Source organism: Orbicella franksi, chromosome 8, assembly GCF_964199315.1.
Source record: "Orbicella franksi chromosome 8, jaOrbFran1.1, whole genome shotgun sequence".
Taxonomy (NCBI): Eukaryota; Metazoa; Cnidaria; class Anthozoa; order Scleractinia; family Merulinidae; genus Orbicella; species Orbicella franksi.
Window position 1 is genome coordinate 30414490 of NC_138152.1, and position 20672 is coordinate 30435161.

General features: G+C 39.7%; 3 protein-coding genes across 3 annotated transcripts; 1 reads left to right on the forward strand and 2 right to left on the reverse strand.

Moving 5' to 3' along the window:
• Positions 1–197: 197 nt before the first annotated feature.
• Positions 198–5642, reverse strand: LOC145494402 (copper chaperone for superoxide dismutase-like). Its single transcript, XM_081473861.1, has 9 exons — positions 5541–5642; positions 4592–4664; positions 3895–4026; positions 3551–3630; positions 2778–2884; positions 2301–2361; positions 1654–1731; positions 1126–1229; positions 198–430 (listed from the first exon to the last, which is right to left on the reverse strand). Exons 1-9 carry the CDS (start codon positions 5565–5567, stop codon positions 295–297), a joined length of 798 nt encoding a protein of 265 aa, XP_081329987.1. The 5' UTR covers positions 5568–5642; the 3' UTR covers positions 198–294.
• Positions 5583–16213, forward strand: LOC145494379 (uncharacterized). Its single transcript, XM_081473830.1, has 7 exons — positions 5583–5839; positions 8505–8642; positions 9305–9438; positions 9882–9972; positions 10087–10192; positions 10577–10632; positions 11456–16213. The coding sequence occupies exons 1-7, from the start codon at positions 5653–5655 to the stop codon at positions 15466–15468; spliced, it is 4725 nt and encodes a 1574-aa protein (XP_081329956.1). The 5' UTR covers positions 5583–5652; the 3' UTR covers positions 15469–16213.
• A 1105-nt stretch (positions 16214–17318) lies between these two features.
• On the reverse strand, positions 17319–20610 carry LOC145494393 (uncharacterized). Its single transcript, XM_081473847.1, has 2 exons — positions 20524–20610; positions 17319–19873 (listed from the first exon to the last, which is right to left on the reverse strand). The coding sequence occupies exon 2, from the start codon at positions 19856–19858 to the stop codon at positions 18293–18295; it is 1566 nt and encodes a 521-aa protein (XP_081329973.1). The 5' UTR covers positions 19859–19873; positions 20524–20610; the 3' UTR covers positions 17319–18292.
• Positions 20611–20672: the final 62 nt, after the last annotated feature.

Here is a 20672-nt window from a genome sequence, read left to right on the forward strand (position 1 = left end):
GCCTTACAGCCACTGTAAATAAATGCTGCATACATCTTATGCAACCCTCATTTTCCAGTTCAGTAAATAATCGCAAGCTTCGTTATGTGCACGCTGGCCGAAATATAGCCCCTGTTTGACTTGCTTAGAGACTGGAAAGTCGCAGAGAGCGGGTTACCCACACCTTGATTTTGACCTACTTAGGGTCGATTTTTTGAGTGACTTCAGCTGAAGACATTATCTCTCTCAGTTGAATTTGTTTATTCTGACAGCTTGACACAGTATTCATATTAACTGTGAAGACACACATTCATGTCATAACTGAGAGGGTGGCATGCTTGTAGGTGCAGAAAGTGGCTTGTCCTCCCAAAGGATTTTCCCATCACATGCACAGAATTTCTTGGTGTTCTGGAAAAGACCAGCTGAACGGGCGATTATTCCACATGATAAGCTGTGTGAAGTTGGAGATGAAAATCAATTAGCACACACATCTATTGAATTGTTCATAGTGCTCCATCTGCAGGGAACAATAAATTTATTATAATTTATAATAATGTATTAGCAAGTAGATTAAATTCTTCCTGCTGCTTTGGTCCAGTTTCAGTAGCACAAAGTGAACAAGAGTATTTCTATTTTTCCCTCAATGGGATGCTTGTCTACTACAAGTAATATATCAAACACGAAAGACCATGTTTGACCACATTTCCAAACACCAAGAAGAGAGTTGAAAATACGACGTGCAGCAGAGTATTTTTGATGAACTTTGAGGTGTTTAGAAATATGGTCAAAAACTGTCTTGAGTGTTTGATATGTCTTCTCAGTCGAAACTAAAACTTCGGAGAAAAAGGAGAAATAAAATCCTAAAAATCTATGTTAATTAAGATCAGATATCCAAACACCGTCACGGTCATGATTTCCTTTATTTAAGCTTGATAAATTATTAATGAGTTTGAGAAGGTTATTTAACATACTCCTGGGTGAAGGTAAGTTATGTGAAAATAAAGTGCCTTGTCCACAAACAGGACACAATAACTTGACCTCAGACTGCTTGATTGCAGTACAGCACACTAACCATTAGGCTGCTGCACCTTTATCAATCTGACACCCTTTCCAAATCGTATGAATCAATAGCTTAGATTGCCTTACCCTGGGCCTGAATTTCCTGTTATTTTTGACACAGCATTATCGGCACGACCTAAATCATCTTCTCCATGGTGTACAACTAGTGATCGGCCAATTATATCCCAAACCTGGCAAAGATGCAAAACATGATAGTTATTCAATATATTCCTCCATCGACAGATTCTCCTAACTGGCCCCTCTAATTTTTCTTCATGGCTTGTGAGAATTTGATTACAATAAAAGCTACATTAAGCTTCAAGGAAGATGAAAAGAAATGAGAAGAATTTGAAAATTGATAGTAAAGTAACTAGTGCACATAAAAGAAGATGTAAGAGGCTGCAATTACAGTCAATCAGCCAGAGGAAGGTGGATAACTCAAAACAGAAATTCTCCTGAACATACCACTTCCTAAGGTGCTAAGGGTGCCTTTGATAGGAGAGGCTGTTGGGGGAGGGATACTAAAGATCTGAAATGCTAGAAAGGAACCAAGAATTGGCATTTTAGATGATCACCTATAAGTTAAAATCTATTCAGTATGTTGATTACAGTTACCTTCACAGTTTTATCTTCTAATCGAAAAGAAGCCCTGCCGTTCTTGTCTGCTAGTATATTACCAAGGTCTCCAACATGCTTTAAAATAAAATGAAGAAGGAAAGAAGGGAGTTCGAATGAAGGGAAGGACAAAAATTAATGGTGGGTATGCTCTTAAAGAAAGACGTCAAGAAGCGGTGTCTAAAAAAATCTTAAGAGCAAAACATCTGCTGCTAAGTGTGTGGAGTAACTAGTCACTCTGAAGCTTAAACTGGTATTAATTTTAATCTGTTTTGAGTGACTAGTAAATAAATAAATAAATACACTACAATATTGAGATAGGAAGCACATCACCCTTAGCTAGTTTTCATGTGGGTCCTCTGTCATGGTCGAATTGGAATTTGGAGAACTCAGAGAAAAATCCTCAACCCACATATGGTACTGGGCCGCAATCAAACCTGGGCCACATTGGTAGGACATGACTGCTCTCACCATTGCGCCATCCCTTCTCCCCCCCTCTCCCAGCCCCCAGTAGCAACAAAACTGGTGGCCAGGGAATTAAGCTAAGATTTTGTTGTTGTTGTTTCGCAGGCTAATGCAGCCAGTAAGTGACCAATTTTAAAAATCAATTAATATCAAAACAAAACTAATTTGTAAAAAAAACTTACTCTCTCACTGTCCTCCGGTGCTCCATGTTTACAATTTCTGGGATTATAGTGATCACCAGTGCTAATGAAATGAATTTAAATATAAACAGTTCTTAGGCTGTGTTCACACTTGGTGTCCGAGCGCGTGACTGGACACTGGCACAAAATGGTGTTGCGTTCAGACACTGAGTACCCCAAGTACCCAAGCACCATTTAGTGCCTGAGTACAAGATCAAGACCTTATACCTGGACATGAGCAGCACTGTGCCAAAATTCTGGTGTGAGTACTTGGAAAAAAGCTTTGTTCACATTAGTTCCCAGTGAGAATCACACTTGCACACCACGCTCTGCACCAGGTGTGAACATAGCCTTATTTTTACAATGTTATTGTTGCAACAAATCATTACCACAATGATGAACAAGAAATGTGGCTGTGTAAAAAGATAACAAACTTTAACTGAAACTTTAACACTGCTCCTGCCAGTAATTTTCAATTACCTACTGCATCCCTGTGACAGATCTCCCAATTCATGAATGTTGAGCCCATGGAGTCCTGGAGTAAGACCATCAATTGTGCCATCAATCACACAGAGATCCTCAGATAGCTAGAAACAGAAACATGTACAGAGCAGCATCAAAGGAGCTCACCATACCAACAGTACTAAACATCTCCATAATCGGAGTTAAAATACTGAGAAAGGGAGGGCGGAGGGGAAAACTGGGGTGTGGGCAGGGGTGTATGGCACCCCGAGGTGGGCCAAGTGTGCTTGTTTTGAGCCCATTTGGACAGAAAATGGTCACAGATTTCCCCACTTTGGTATGAAATTAAGCATGGTTTTGTCTACTAGCCATGGCTTAAAATTTACCATGATCATGGTTTTTAGGCAATTGACAAAAAAATAGTTACATGAAACATTTTGTAATTATCTTTTTTCATCTGAATTGTGATCTTGGAATAAAGAGAGCAAAATATGTGACCCCCCCCCCCCCCCACCCCCACCCCCACCAAAAACAAAACACAATTTCATGCAATTTATTCAATTTTCAAACCATAACAAGATGGTCAACAACACTTGCTCTCTGCAGCAACCTTAAAATAAAATTCCCTGACTTTGACAACAAATTTGTAATGATGACAGTGAGAGTCTGACTGTTCCCTGAGTTTCTCTTGATTTATGTTGCATTTCAGCAGGGCAATGATGAAGGCAAAAAGGTGATAATGATGATGATGATGGCACTACTGGTATTTACAGTTACTGTTCATGCAGTACCTGAACAAATCTGGTGACACCAAGAATATTCCCACTACGCATCTCAACCACAGCAGCTCCTAAGTGTTTTGGTTGTGTTTCTGTATTAAGTAACACAGAAGGTTGTATATCTTTAACATCCAATTTTTTCTTCAGTATAATGCAATGGAGTCCTGCTCTCTTCACATTGGTTATCTGCTATCTCTCGGTTCTATTGACATGACGTGTAGTGACGTGATATGACATGACATTTATTTAAGATACCTTACAACTTAGTTTTTAAAAGTACGTCTTGATAAGAGAAATAAGATATCAGCACTCTTAAGTTTCTCTAAAAGGGTTAAATAAATTTAATAAAGATTTACCTGTGGCACCAAGACCACGTAGTATGGCCATTCGCCCTGAGTTTTCTATCATCTTCTGGACTTGCGCTGTTGATAGCGTGGTCTCTACAATGACTTGCTCTGTATTCAGATCCACTGTAAATGACTTAACACCTTTATCAAAGTAACGACCATTGTCAGCTGTATATAACACTGAGGTTTTTTAGACCGGATGCGGATTAAATATACATAAATATCATAAAAAAAAGTCTTGACCAAAGAGCAAAACTCACTTAAACTGTGTTTGTTTTCTTAAGAACAGTTTTGGGAGCAGGTTCTCATGCACTGCGGAATGGGCAAAGGCCAAGCTGCAAGAGACGAGCCAGCAAGGGAAGCAAGCGCCAACTCATTTCTTTTTGCTCTGCCTTTGCTCCTGCTGCAGCCCATGAAAGCCTCAGGTCACAGGCTATCTGAAGAAGTATTATCATATAATAAATGAGTGACCTCAAAAGAAATGAATTAAATGCACGGTACTTGTAATAAACTGCAGGTGCATGGTCTGAGGACCTTTGTAGCACCATCTTGCCCTCTTTCCCTTTTCACATCTTTTGTATAAAAATCAAAGGCTGCAAAAATTGCATTCTCCAGTCTGCACTTTCAATGAGTGATCCTTATAAAGCTATTTATTACTTTTATTGTTTGTGATTAGTTACTAATAATATAAAATAGCTTGATGTACCCTCTGCTCCATGAAGTGAATTGTGAATTGCATTTACGCACTTCTGACATGTCATTTGCACAGCAAACTCCATCTAAAAAAAAAACATACCAAAGGTGTCATTTAATCATTACACGTTAAAATTACTTAGGCTTTAATCTAGTTGAAATTTTCTCATTATAGTTGTTATTGTGTCTGATTACAAATTATTGGGTTACTGAAAGTGCACATGTAGAATACTCCATGGCTTCATAGCACATCATTTGGTCAAGAACAGGTAGTGAAATTAGTACCTCTTTGGTCTGGTAACGATCTTGCAGGCAGGCTATATAACACATTCTATACCAGCTGCTGGGCAGGGGGGGGGGAGGTGGGGGGGACTCCAATAGGGAAGGATGAGGATGCTCAAAAGAACCCCTAAAAGGTACCAAGATCCTATTTTATGGGGGTGGCTTGAATTTTTGTTTGGCATACCTGTGGTATCTCACACCACTGTCATCGGCTCGTGTCTGTTAATGCACATGAGCTAGAGTATCCTACACATGTACCCTTAGGGTAGCTATTTTTTTCTTCCCTAAAAGGTACAAATTCTTACACAACACATCATTTCCTGTCAACTTTTTTCAGCTCAACACTCTAAAATGTACCGCAAAAGCTCCGGCTGTGGACCTTTTGAGGCTAAACACCCTAAGACGTACCAAAACCGCTTTTTTAACCCCTAAAAGGTACGATGAGCACCCCCGGTCCTTTTTATTTGGTGGTCCCCCCCCCCCCCCCCCCCCCCGCTTCCCGGGACCAGCTCGGGCCTCAAATGGTAGACCATGGTACATTGTTCTTCAAGTCAACAAAATTTAACGTTGAATTGAAAAGATACAATTTTCGATGCTTGAAAAATACTTTCAGGGAAAATTCAGCAGAAATCTGCGCCTTCAAAAGAAATCCGGAGGAAAGAGAAAAACACTTGACTTACCTTCGTGGTTGTTGGGTTGGTAGCCATATTGGAATTGCGATAGTTGAGCTAGCCTGGGACGGGTACATCGCCCTGGTGACGAGGCTGCATACAAAGCCCGGGAAAAAAGAACATGGCGGCAGAAACGGTGAAGGAAGACGCAAAGGTCCAACCCTTGGTAATATTTTACGATAGTGAAGCCGCTAACGGGAATGTTTACCGTGGAGACATCATCGAAATTGCTGCCAAGTGCCACCCTGATGTAGTGAAAGGCTCTTTTCAGTCACTGATAAACACGAAACAGCCGCTTTGTGCTTTCGGTAAGTTTTTTGTTGCGTCAGAGTTTGAGCGCAAAAATGTACACCGTCAGCAAATTTGTGACCTTTATGACACCTCTGGTATTTTTCAAGAAAGGAAGTGTCGTTTTACTTGAGTTCGAACTTGGTTTTCTCAGTGTTGTATAAAACTAGAGAAAGCTAGCTATAATTAAGAGAAAATTTGTTTATCGTTTTTTACGAGGCGTCGCACGCAACGAACATGTCTAGTTATGCAAGATGTCACGAACGCTGAAAGCTTTCGCTTTGCTCTGTTGTGTCCTAAAATATGGATTTTAATGAACTCTGTGTAGTATCAGAGAGCAATAAGCCTGCTAAGGATCCCAAAGCAATGATTTTTCGTAAATTCCTTTTTAGAGATTGTCCAAACTAGAACCTGCGTTTGCATGTCGGTATTTCCGGCATGTGCATTTGGTCACAAGCTTCGTTATGTATTCATGAGTAAAGCGTCCTTTTCTGTTTGTGAGAATTGAAGAAATATGCATTTATGGGTTGCATTGTCTAAACTTCTCTCCTTAAAATTGCTTAACGAAATTGTATAACTTTTAGAAGATGACAAAATTGTGTGAGGAAGGAACAGTACGTCTATTCAAGAGACAGAGAGCGACTTTAAACACAATGGCGTACATTGATGAACAAGGATTATTTGTGATTTATTCAATTTCACTCACCCAAGCGTTCTGTTATTTTCATTTAACTTGGGATAAATGCCATCGGTAATGAAAATTCAATCAGTTTAACGTGAAAATGGAGAAAATTGTTATTTTCTAGTTAAAAATTTTGTATAGTCTTTGGCAATTTCTGCTGAAACTATGCCAAGAATATTCACATATTATATGCTGTTTATTCCCCAGACAGTAGAAGAGCTGGCAAACTCTCAATTTAAAAAGAAATTACAAGTGATGTTTGTCAGCAGCATTGCCTCAAAACATCATTTATAGAAAATTTAAAATTCAATAGTCACCGTAAATCTAAATGTTGACAGCATTTTTGTGACCTGCAAAAAAATTGAATACATCCAAACTGAAAGAATGTGAATAATGACATATTACCTTACTTCTTATAGCTTCCCTGGTATATTGAAGAGGGTTTAAATAATTTTAATTCATATTGCAGTATTACCTTGTTTACAAAATTAATGGAAAGATGCCAATACTTAAGTTCTTAATTTGGCTCTTGGCTTTCATTGGATATAATTAGCTCCAGGGTATTCAGGTGATATATCAAACACTTAAGACAGTGTTTGACCACATTTCCAAACTCCGAGAAGAGAGTTGAAAATACAACACATAGCAGAGTATTTTGACAAAATTCGAGGTGTTTGGAAATGTGGTCAAACACTGTCTTTCATGTTTGAGATATCTCCTCAATCGAAACTAAAACTATGGAGAAAATGGAGAACTAAAATTGTAAAAAATCTATGCTAATTTAGATCAGATATCCAAACACCATCACAGTCATGATTTCCTTTGTTTAAACTTAATGAATTATTAATGAGTTTTAGAATTCCATGTCAAAGTAAGTGGTCCATACAGCTCAAGCTTATCTTGGTTTCCCTATAATAATAATTAGCATTAAGTATTAAAGCGTAAAAGTAACTAGGAGTATTTCAGGGGTTTCAATAACGATAACATCCAGGTAGAAAATCCACACAGCCCAAGGAGCCTTGCCAATTGGCACGGCTCAATTGCCTACAAGAGATCACTGCAGATAACTCAATCATGATTCAAATTTATCATTACTGGTGGATTTGTTCGTGATTTTGACATATTTAAATGGGCTCTCATGCAGATCATTTGTTTTCATAACGCTGTTGCATAAAATTTTGCTCTGCAATTTGAAGATACAAGGGAAGTAATACATACTATAACCAGCAAAAATCATGGCTTCTTTGACTTAAAATAAGCTTAACTATTTAGAAGACTGTTGGACAGCCTTCTGAAAAAGACAGGAACATTGCTATGTAAAATACCAAAATAATATTAATATCCATACTGTTCACATCCACTCACTTTGCCTAGTGTCCTGGCATTCTTACATCTCCCTCTGGACTTGATGCTTGTCCATTGCATTGTTACCTCAGGGTTCGGAAAAAGTGGTTGTGCCATGTATTCCATACTTTTTTCACTGATTATGAGCTACTTCTATATAATAAAAGCTCACTAAATGTACTTGCTTGATATTAAGCATTTTTCTGTCCAAAATCGTTTCTTGTCCAAGCAAAAATAGATTTGACAGGACAACTTGACTGGGGCCAGTCGGAAAATTATTTCACGCCCTGTATACATCATCATTGTTATCATCCTCCTCCTCCTCGTCGTCATTGTCTTCATCATCATCATCATCATCATCATCGTCATTTATTTGCCACGTAAATAATGAAAGATAGTAACTATACTGTAAAAGCGGCAAGGGGACCTCTGAAAGAGAACACTGTCTGTAAAGTTATTATAATTATTATTCAGTATGCCTTTTACTCATTCAAAGATTTACTCATAGCTGAGATTTCTGTTGCCTCTCTCTGCCTCAAATTGACCTGAAACTTTTACTCTTTTGAAAACACAGTTCAGTACTATCCTGGTAGATCACCTGTAAGACAGACTTTGCACTTAATATGTTTACATGTGAGTTATTTTCATGCAACTTTCAGCAACCAGAGAATGTGCAATTTCAGAGGAAGACCTCAGAAACAAGCCTTACTTCAAAGAGGTGGTGATGAAGTTTGTCTCTTGGATAGATGGCATGGTTAAGCTAGCAAAGAAAAAGCATGGGAAGTCATTTTTCCCAGGTAAGTTCAAAGACCAACTTAGTTGGTATTTTAGAAAAGTGCTTACGCCAACAGAAATGTGTCATTTATATCATAATGGAGCAGTATTCAATTGAGTGTCGTAAAACTAAAACCAAACCAATTACCTACCAATTAGACTACTCCTGCAATCATAAACAGTATTTAAACCAAAACTAAAACCAAATTAACTGCCTGGAGTGATTACTTTCGACACTCAACCAAAAACTGCTCTAAGACAACAGTAGCAGGTAAAAATGAATTAATGAAACTTACATGAACTTGGTTCCATCAGTTGACGTAAGTTCAGCTGTGTAGTTATATGTAATATTTCAATGCACTGTACGAACTATACTTTTTTTGGAACAGTGGTGTAGTTGTAGTGTATTTATTTTGTTTAAATGAAAATACAAAGTGGCACATGAAAGTTGAAATTTAAAACATGTTTAGTGTACATAGTATTTTTGGATTTTGTTTTTGTCCTAAAGATCTCTATCTTACAGAAAATCTTTGAGAGTAATATTGCATATACAGCTTTATTATTGGGATCTCATCTTTGCTTTGATTTTTTAAAAAAAAAATAAGATTTCCAAACTATGATATACATTTGGCTGTAATAATAACCATTATTTTCTATTTGTTTTGTTTTTTGTTTTTTTTTTCAGTGTTGTGTGCACACTATGGCTATCAATTTGACTTCTTGATTTTACTGAGCAGCATGGAGAGATCTGGACTCCATCACTCTATTCTGACGCAACACAATGTTCATTTCGCAGATAGCTTGTTGTTCTGTAGAGAGGTTGGTAATTTTTATTTTTAACACCATTACAAACATGCTCTAATGTAATTCAGGGATGTGCTCTAGAAGTGCCTGGGTGCCACAGGCAACTAACTTTTGCCTTTGGGTATCTGGAGAATCATACTTTTTTCATATAAGCTTACGTGCTGGGCATCTAGGATTACGTGGATAGGAACCTTTTGGGCTCCTCATAATTTTCCTTAGACCACAGCCTTGCAATTAGTTTTATCATTAAATTCATTGAAAACTTCTCAATACTTATAATTTGGTATTGGAAAAACAGTAATGGTGAATTGTATGTAAGGCTTGGTAGAGAGATGTTAGTCAACGACTGATTAGCTTAGTCAACAATTCAGTAGCTTGTGTTAATGACAAGCAGCATTGGCACAAATTTGTGTTGTTAACATTGTTAATAACATAATTTTCATTCAACTTTCTTTTAGTTGAAAGACAATGGGGAAAAGCTGTTGGACAATACAAGACTTTCACTTGACGCACTATTTAAGAAATTCTTTCCAAAGAAAATTTTGGCAGGTAAATACTTGAAGTGCTATTAAAAATGGGAGAAACCAGACTGAACTATATACTTTGCCACCAGCCAATATAACATGAAGTAAGAATATTTAGTTTCAACCTTGTCTCTTTTAGACAGGCACAGAGCCATGGGTGATGTGGATGGAATGGTAAAGATCTTTACTCAGACACCACTAAGAAAACTGCTACATCGTATGAAGTATTCATCTACCAAAGAAAGGTTTGCTTCCTGAAATTGCTTCCAAAATTTATTTCTACATTGGATGAAGATTTTAAGGGAAGTGCAAGATGTTTCCTTATAAATAACTTGGGGCTGAGTCTCTTTGAGGGTGTAAAGGTCAATTGCTGTCCTCCATAACTAACCTACCCACCCATAGAATTTTGTTTTTATATGTTTACTCATAAGTTAAGCATTGTTTTTATTGGAAAAAAAAACTACTTTCCTTTCCCTTTCCCTCTCCCCCCCCCCCCCCCCTTCTTTTAAACTGGATCCATTTAAGGAACCTTCCACCAGTGTTAGTGAGTGTGTTGCATGCTTTAGTTTGGCATGGCTCGGAGTTGTGTGTAAGAAGTTCATTTTAACTCTGTTTCCTTATTTTTGTAGATTGGAGTACTACATTTCTCAGAATGGATCTAAACAGCAACAAGCTATTTTGGAAGGTGTGTGCTCTGCATTTTCTAAGAATTTTGTTTACCAAGTAATTACTCCCAAGTAAGATCAAGTGCTACTATTGATCTCAGACGTTGAAGTAGCATCTTTTTTCAGGCCGTTTCTCACACCATTGGTTTCAGGCAAAGATTCAAAAAAAGTGATCGCTTGATGACACACATCTCCTGGCTACAGTTTACAGCACAGCTGTTGCAAATTCCTCAAAAGCAGCAAGTTCAAGGCAAATCGGGTCCATGGGATGGAATTTGCATCCTTCAAACTCTTCTCTGTAACATATCTTGAATTGTATCTGGCTAGAAAGGAGAGAGGGAGACCTAAGACCACTTGGAGAAAGACTGCTGAGAAAGAAAGGAACAAGGCTGGGTGGAAGAGCTGGAGCACAACCAAGGCAGCTGCGCAAAACAGACAGTGTTGGGCTGAGAGCATGACAGCCTTATGCACCTACTGGCGCAATGAGAAGAGATGACGATCTGGCTAGAAAGTGCAAAACTCAACAAACTTGCAAACAAACTGTGACAACAGCAGGAAAGACTCAATCACACAATTGTGAAATTCCCCATCACATGATCACTTTTTTCGAATCTCTAAATGAAACTAACGGTGTGTACAATGGACTGAAAATAAAGCCATTTCAACAGACATCTGGAATCAGAAGTATCAAGGTTTTCCAACAGACCTCCATGTAGTGTAAGGTAGTTAAGCCTGAACGAAATTTAGCATTTTACAAGTGAATTGAGACTACCACAATTTCATTCAAAAGATTTTCAAATTCCTGTCATGCAAGAGTAAATTAATTTTCTGTTCCATTTGTAGAGAAATTTCACAAATTGGATGCTTGCAGTAAGAATATGTCCATCAAGAAACTGCTGAAGGAAGGTGTGACTTACAACACTCTAAGGAAGATCTTTGAAGAGTGCTGCTCATTCTTAGATTTCTATGAAACTATGAAAACCTATGGCATTGAAAGGAAAGTGTCAAAGGTCATGGCATTGCATTTCAGTGGACAAGGTTTTGAAAATCAAGGTGCTAGAGAGCTGTCAAGACTTTATGAAGAAAAGCCAACAACACAAGTGTCATCGGAAAATCAAGAGAATGGCAAGGTTTTGCAGCCTGATAATCCTGCACACAAACCGCAACCAAAGATGTCTGCCGCAAATAACCTACCAGTTGCTAAGTCATCTAACCAGGCTGAGGCTGGCGAGGATTGGGAGAATGAGGTAGCAACAGCTGCACCTCGGACAGACTTCACCCTGAAGTGCACAACTCCCACACCCCTCAGCATGGATGTTGAAGACATTTCGTCTACACAGTGGCTTAAGACAACGGGCAGCGAGAGTCCAAAAGGGAAACCCCAAGCTGCAATTGCCCATTCCCATTCTCAGAAGCATGACGGTAGAAATGGTGAAGCCACCAGTAAGAGACTTCAGGGAAAAGCCAGGAAAGCTGTCGTCAGAGACCGATCTTCAAATTCAACGTCGAGTGCACCAAAGCAGTTTAGCGAAAAGAGTGGCAAACTTAAGAGACCATTCAAAGAAAGTAAACAAGAGGGAAGGATGAAAAAGGAGCCCATATCTTCAAAAAGAGGGAGCAAAAATGAAGCTAGTAAGAAGAAAACACCTAAATCAAAAGACACCTCTGAGGGACATTCAGATGAGAAGACTACTGAAACATCAGTTGGCAGTGTCTCTTCAGAAGGAATTAAAGCAAAGCTTGAACCAGGAGAATCACCTGGTGAAGAAAATAGTTTGCCAAGTGAATGCCCACATGAGAAGTCGCAGCCTCCAGTCGCTCCTGAGCTGCTTGGTGATTCATCAGTAGCAAACGTTGTCCGTCAGTTCACCAGTGTTTTCATAGGAGACATTGCAATTCTTGTTCCTGTTGAAAACTGTGTAGATGCTGATTCTAATGCGGCTGCAATAAACGAATGTGAGTCATACCGTCACGATCAGCTGGAAGATGCAGCTATCACCAAGTGTTGCAAAGTGGTTGACAATTCACGTTTGTGGCAATCGGCACAGGAATCTTTTGAAAAACGCGATCAAAATGAGACTAAACTCGCAGCTACCAAGCCGGACAGTATGGTTGAGAATCAACAACCAAATCAAGAGTCTTCCACGGGCAATGTCGTCATCCCTGTCGTATCTGTTAGTGCCCAATCTGAATGTGGCACTTCTAATGGACCTCTTAAAATGCATTCTCAAGCCCAGGCAAAGGCCTCAGTTACCGAGTTTAAGAAAGTAATGGATACTGCACCAATAAATCTTGAGTCATCTGAAGAGAATGCCATGAAGTTTAGCAAGCTGGCATCTGATTCTCAGTCTGAGCCAGGCTCACCGCCGCATAGAGTGCCTGAAACATGCAGTCCAAACCAGTATGAAGTAGAGATTGTCGCCTCGCCATTGAACCTAGATCAGTCGCCAGGGAGTGCCATGATACCTGATTCGCTAGTATCCAGTGACAGAGCAGAGGAAACGAGTGATAGCAATGATGTGAACAAAAATGTGACTACGAGCAACCACTTGACGGAAGATATCTTAGATGGAACTGAGCACCAAGATACAACACTTCTTAGTAATGGCCAGGATCCAGCTTGCCCTGTGAAGTCGTACCAGGGTGAGACAGCGATTGGAGTGGGTATTCCATGGGAAGAGCTGCAACAGATTCACTGTACATCTTTGCCAGACGAGATGTCCCTGACGTCTTCAGATCCAGTAGCTCAACCGATGTACGGAAGCTTTGTCATGAATCACGGAATGGTAAGCCATTTTATCACCACCGAGGATGCCAACCAGGCAAGTCGTGATTTACGGGCAGAACTGTCATCTGAGAGCAGCAGTACCAGTGGGGAACAACCTGTTGATTTGTTTTCGCGACAACCACCTCTTGGTGCTGAGCGAGGGTATACTCCTGATGCAGTGCAACACCAGCTGTCTTGGTTGGGAAACACAAATGATGGAATATGTCAGATGTCACCGGGTCCTGGCTTTAGTAACTACAACCAGACATCATTTCCAACTTTGGCAAATCCTTATGGTACATTCCACCAAGCACAACAGGCGCTGCCTCTATTAAAGCCATGTTACCCAACATTTGCTTATCACAATCATGCCCGGCCTATGATTCCACCTTACATGACGCAGCCTCAACAAGTTTTTATGCCGCCATTCCAGTACAGAAATCAAGTGATGTTCTCCAACATGACACCTGCAGGTGTTGGTTTTCCACCTCTGCCTCCACCACAGCTGCAACCTCAGATGTACCCCTTTCTGCCAGTTAATGGTGGGTATTCCTGTCCTCCCATGTCATTTTGTGGCAATCCTTATGAACGATCACCACAGTCCTTGGTAGGTGCAACAGTGGACGTTAACAATGCAGGTCTTACGTACCCAGCACATGCATTGTCCCAAGTGGGTCCCAATATTGACGACTGCCAAAACCTCACAGTGGTTTCAAACGGATCACAACTCAGTGACGAGAGAGATGAATCTAGCTCAGAGTTATCATCGAGTGAGAGTTCACTTGAACTAATGATGGGTTCAGCAACAAGTCAAATGTGTGGCAGTTCGACTCTTGTTCAAGAATCGTTACCCGTTCAGACGGAGAACGATTCAGGGTTTTCAACGTCATTAACATATGAAGACAAACAGAATGGAGTGATTGAAGACCAGAATGGGAAAGTGTCTTGGTCTGAAAACGTATCCGAGTACAAGAACGACGGCCAAGTCTTCAACTTAGCACATCTATGTTACAAGGAAGTACCAAGTGATGAAGTTTATGTGAGCAAGTTGAAAGACAATTCTTGTCTGAATAACTCTAAGGAACTTTTCAGCCACCAACTTCCTGAAGGTCAGGAGGACCTTGTTCATAAACAGATCACAATCCTGTCTCGGGAAGAGAGTGACATGGCTATGGGAAGGCGGCTCTCACCTGACGGAAGCAGCATGGATGGCGTTTGTTTTGATTTACCAAGTGATGTCAGTTCTGCGCAGAATCTTGGAAAAATGTCCAAAGTCAAAAGTTCATCCGCACTCCATCGATCGGAGGAACACTGTAGCTACAGGCCAAGTGATGTGAAAGAAAAGGGGAAAGAAAGAAGAAAAGACAGAAACTTTTCACCTAGGCCTCAGCGAGCGAGAGGAAACCGAAGTAGAAGGAACAAGGGTACACAGGAATCGTCTGTATCAGTTTCATCACAGAAAGACCATCAACCAGTGACTGGGCCTCCAAATGAAAGCGTTATTTCAAATACCCGTTCTGATGCACAATCTATCTCTCCTAAAAACAGCTATGACTCTTTGGGCTCAAATCGTGCCAGCAATTCTTGTGAACAATCACAGCCAAAGAATCATAGAAGAGTAAGATTTTCAAAGGAGGACGTGGAGCGTCAGTCGGCAGAGACTATTAAACCCTGCAGCAATCCTCGCCGAGCAAATGCTACGATTCCAGGGCAGGAGAAAGAAAAAATGGGCATCACTTCGGTCGAAGAAATATCTAGGTTAAGCTATAGTGGAGATCAGAATATGAATGACTTGGAAGGAAGTCAAACACGCTCTGCTAATAGGAGTTCTACAATAAGAACGAAAGTAGAGGAGGAGAAGGTACAATATGAGGATAGTGGGTACAAGGACAGGCCGCAGAAACACGCGGAGAAAAGAATGAACAGTGAAAGGAGGCCCGCCAACCTCAAGACTGGGAATTTCAGAAAACGAGCTTTCAACGACAAAGGGAAGGGTTCATATAAAGAAAAACAACCTGTAAAAGCACTTTCACAAGTGAAGAAACCTGAAACAGACACAAGAACAGACAAGAATAACAATTCGAAGTAGATACATAGATTTACGAGGTTGTTTTTTTGTGGGTGTAGAGAGTGGAAACTTCCCCAGTACGTCCTAACAGAACGTAAATTACTTGTGTTTTGACAAGTCTATAGTATAAATCAGGAAAAGTTTAATACCACAGCACACCGTGACAACGTCGTAATAGAACATAGACTACTCATTGTGTTTTGGAACGTGCATAGATCAATCAGGAAAAGTTGAATACCAAAGTACACCGTACCAGACTGTTTTTCCTGTCGTTAAAACTTTATTTGACAAGCGCAGGTGTAGTTCAAGTATTATTTATTATTGCAATGTGGTGTAAAGAATGTAGGATATGCTCATGTGATCCTGAAGTCACCGAGCAAACTGCAAGAACAGTTTAGTTGGTTCTTGTTGAAGTGGAAGTAATTTTATCAAAATAAACGTTTCAGAGGTCTGAGGTTGTTATAACTAGTCCAGAACATTTGATGAGTCATCGAGTGCAATGCAACGATTTCTTAAAAACCATGTGAAATCTTTTGAAATTTGCCAAGTTTAAATTAAGACAATATGTAGGAACATATTTTTAATCAATACAAAGAGATACATTTTTGTAACCGAGGTCATAATTTAAGAACATATTGTCGTGTTCGTTATTTTGCAGTTGTATTGTCGTTGTGGTTATCGCATTGTTACGTTACTGAGACTGCGTTCTCTTTTGATATCCTTCTCTAAATATATTTTAATAAAGTTCGTGTTTGTTAGAGATAAAGTAGCAGAGCTGGTTAAGAGTGTGATGGCAATGTTTTCGCCAGAGCGCGCCATTGCGGGAATCCCACGTTTAAATCAGAGATGGCCCCCAGAAAAACGAAGAAAGGGCCAATTTGGCCCTTTCCTTTCACGAGACTACAGGCTTAACACGGGCATAATATTTTAAAAGCCACCCCGGGGCTCGAAATTGTGATCGTACGGTCGCCAATGCAACAAGCATTTCATCCTTGGCGACCAAAAATTCTGGTTTAGTCGCCGTAACACGGCATAATGGCGACTACATTTCTCGGTGTTGACGATCAGTAACTGTTATTTTGTCACACATTATGTCCTTCTAGAAAATCACATTGAAAGATGTTTGCTTCTAAAATATTCAACATAAGAAAAGAAGTCAATGCGTCCTTTTACTTTGCTGTATTGATTCTCTCACATCGCAAAACTTGCAAATGGCTGACCGTGTTTGAAATCGCCCTATAATGTATTGCAAACCCTTGATCATTGACCACGTCATGTATGCCTAAGGATTGTTCTCTTGTAATGCACGGATCCTTCATACTAGTATCTGATTCAAAAGCAACTTTATTGAGTAGAAACACTTCAAAAAGCACTTACTATTAAATTTTATCATAGATCCTAATAAACTGCTTTACTTTTCTTGGTATCCTGATGCATTTTTTCCTTCTGCAGCTTTCAATTTATTGACCCCTTTCCTAAAAAATTGATCTTCAGGGGCCACTTTGGCCCTCAAGAAAAATTTTCTGGCTGAAACACTGGATGGTAATACCTTGTCCTAACCGCACCCTGAGAATCGTGAAAAGTTTGCGTGACTAAAGGGGGTTTGAGCCTCTATCAAAGCGAAACTTGGTGCACAACTACACATATCAAAATGAGTCTAATTTGCAAGTGAATGACATCTTATTTTCATATGGAGGATGGGCAACAAGACTCACTTTGAGAAAGAGGATATTAAAGAGCAAGACAAGGACAGCAGTTAGAGAATACGTGTTGTGAAGATGTCATAACCCTCTTGTAATGGCTTACAGCGATGGTTTTCAGTGGCGGATCCAGACTTTGAGCTAAGGCGGGGGGGGGGGGGGGGGATGGGGGGCCGGTTTTGTTTAACTTGCTCTGCCGGCTTTTCTTCCTTCAGTCATTTCTTCTTTTTTCACCCAAAATAAGGGTGGGCCCTTCCCTAGATCTGCCACTGGTTTTTTAGATGAAGAATATTTGTCTCTTTACGATTATTATGAGTCCGTTAATCCTTCGTATCCATACTGGGATTTTGATCCATTTTGTTTGGATTCATTCAATTTGTGCGAGTGCGAAGGCCACTTTAGAGTGGCCAAAGGCGATCTTCCGATTTTACTGATGCTTTGCAGAATCCGGCAACTTTCAAGTGATCACAAGGAACAGTTTGCAGTGGGATGGAGGGGAAGGGCTGTGCCTAATACTGAATCGATTAGCTTACCCATTGCAATATTTCCATTTAATTTCAACATTTGTTCGTCCAATACCAGAGCTGTGTATGATCACAAACACAGTACTTCAGTTGATCTAGAATGTACATGGTTCCATTTAACCTCTTGGAATCAGCCATGCAAACCTTCAAGAATACATGAACGCAAAAGCTAGGCAAGCAAGTCCTCTCAATAATTGTGGTTTTATTAATGGTACGGTTTGCCCTTGTGATTTGTTGTGCTTAGTTGTGTCTTCTTGTTTTCAGTTGTGTTTTTCTGAGCTTAGTTCTGTTTTGCTCTGCTTAGTTGTGTTTCTCTGAGATTAGATGTGTTATTCTGAGTTTATTTGATTTTCTGAGCTTAGGTGTCTTTTGTTTTGCTTAGTTGTGTTTTGTTCTGCTTAGTTGTCTTTTGTTTTGCTTAGTTGTCTTTTGTTGTACTTAGTTGTGTTTTGGTGTGATTAGTTGTGTTTTTCTGAGCTTACGTTTGTCCGTCTTAGCTAAGGTTTTTATTTTTATGGAACAATAACAGAACGTTTTTTAATGTTCAGGTTGGAAAGAGACAGCTGAATCTAGACTATCAGAATTCATTCTTTCTTTGGAATCTTTGGTGTCTCTCTGCCACTAACCGTCCAATGTTTCAAGTTCTTCAAAATTTTCTTTCAGGATACTTACTTTCCTGTTACACACACTTTCAATTCTTGTGAGAAATTCTGGAAATCTAGGCAAAACCATTTCCCAAACTCTTTCTGAAGGAGGTTTGCCAACATGGTTAATAGTCGTTGCATTACTTTCATTTTGAGAGTATTTGGTTGTAATGATTAATACATCCTTTCGTAGAACTTCAAACTCATGAATAAATGGGTCATACTTATTTGGAACATATTCCACTATTTCATTGGTGCTTGACAGATGATCATCTGGTGATATGCCTCTACTTTGGCATTCTGTTCCTGTTGTTTGCAATTGCATTTCAATTTTTTGAAATATTGTCAGTGCCTTTCCAAGAAATTGCCTCAAAAGCTGGAACCACAGGACGAAAAAGCAGTCAAAAAGGCAAATTTCTTCTGGTAGATCCATTGGCTTCCAGCAATACGACAGCGGAAATTTGTAACACTGACCCCACACATTAGTTGTTCTCATCAGGAATGAGGGAAACACACCCTTCCTTAATTGGGCTCTGATGTAACGTATAATCTCAATGCAACATGTTGCAGTATCTGGTGTTCCTGAGCATAGCTTGTCATATTCATGAAAAAGTACTGCATTTTTAAACACATAAGAAGACAAGCTTATGTCTTTGATTGGTCTGTTGATTTCCGTGCCATGCGTTAAAAGATACTTCAGTATCTTGTAGCATTGTTTATGGATTGGATGAAGATGTCGCACCAGAAACACCTCTGTAGTAGCATGGGAAACGTGGAGATAAGGTGCATCAGGTGATTGCCCTGAAATTTTGCACACAAGATGGAACTTTTGGTTTTCTATAATTCCATTTAGATGACCGGGGAACCCATGGAGGTGACTCAAAAGAGACAAGTCCTCTACAGAAACTGCCGGCATTATATCAACATCAATATCCAGTGAATAAGATTCTTGGAATGGCAGGTTCCTTTGACAAAGCCCATTGTAAATATCAGGTCCTTTATATTCCTCCTTGAACTTATGCCACTCCAATTTTAGCGACAGAAACTCTGAACCTTTAAGGACCAAAATACCTTGTGGTGTCACAATTTTCTTCATTAACAGGGATGTAGTAACTTCTTTGAGGACCTCTATGAAATAAGCCCGCAACCCCTCATGGTGGATGCAGCATACATTCTCATAGAGTTTTCTGATCACATTCACCATGGCATCATCATTAACAACAGACACATTAAGAAAAGCTACCATGTAACCTGGTTGACAACCATTGACACTCTCTATCTGGACAGTTTCTTTCCTGGAAAGGAAATCAAAGCACACCATGAAGTCAAACTCATTTGGAGAGCAGTTCTTGGTTCCCTCTTGAAAACTGCCAACACTTATGACTTCTTTGATACTTAGGTGTGGTTTTCTTCTCCCTATCTCGTCCATCACTTGTTGAACGATCTGTTTTGTTGCTGCGTATATGTGATCAACAGTTGCAGGGTCTATGTGAAGATCACAGTACATCTGGTGGACATGTTCCAGAAACTCTCTGAGTGCCATTTCTTTAAATTTTACCTACCAGTGTAAGAGAAAATGATACATGGTATAATATAAATTGAAGTATTTCAGTGCATCTCAGTGGTGCTATTTCAAAGTTACAAGACTAGCAGTGTTATGGCTCTGTCAATTACAAGCCCCCTCCTCCAGCCCTGGCCATTTGCCAAGCATTTGACAACTTTTCCCACCCCAGGACCCCCAGGGGAGGGCATTTACTACAACAGGTCAGCTTGGGGGCAGAGCATTTTCAAGGGTGATATTCTTTTATCTGCCAGTTTGAAAACACATTCAGCTTTGGTTTTTTTTTTTTTTTAACTTCCTGATTGCCTCCAATACAAAAATGTATAAAAACTGAGCTGACAAACCTCATTGGATTCCCTGGCACTTTTAGAGCACCCTGACCCCGAGCCCGGTGCAAAACTCCATCATATCCGGGTTGTAAAGCACCGTTTTGCTGTCACATGCAAGAAGTTTTCAGGTACCGGAGGTTCAAACAATAGTGCAGTGATTTCAATATTTGACAAGCAAAATTTTGGGATGTTAAAATTCATGCTCAAGGAGGTGGTCTCTCATGTCTGAATTGCCGTAAGTAACCTGTAATTTCTAGGGCTTCGAGTCACGTTTCAGAAATAACGAGTACAAGACAGTGTAATGGAAATTTCACTAACCTCTCACTGATGAAAATTGCTCACAAAGATACACAACTAAGCTTAAAATCGGAGCTGGAAAAGTGTAAACCTCCTCGAAATGTTCTCCATTTCCTCGTACCCAGAGCTACCTGTTTCCCCTTGGCCGTCGAAGCCTGGATCAACTGAAA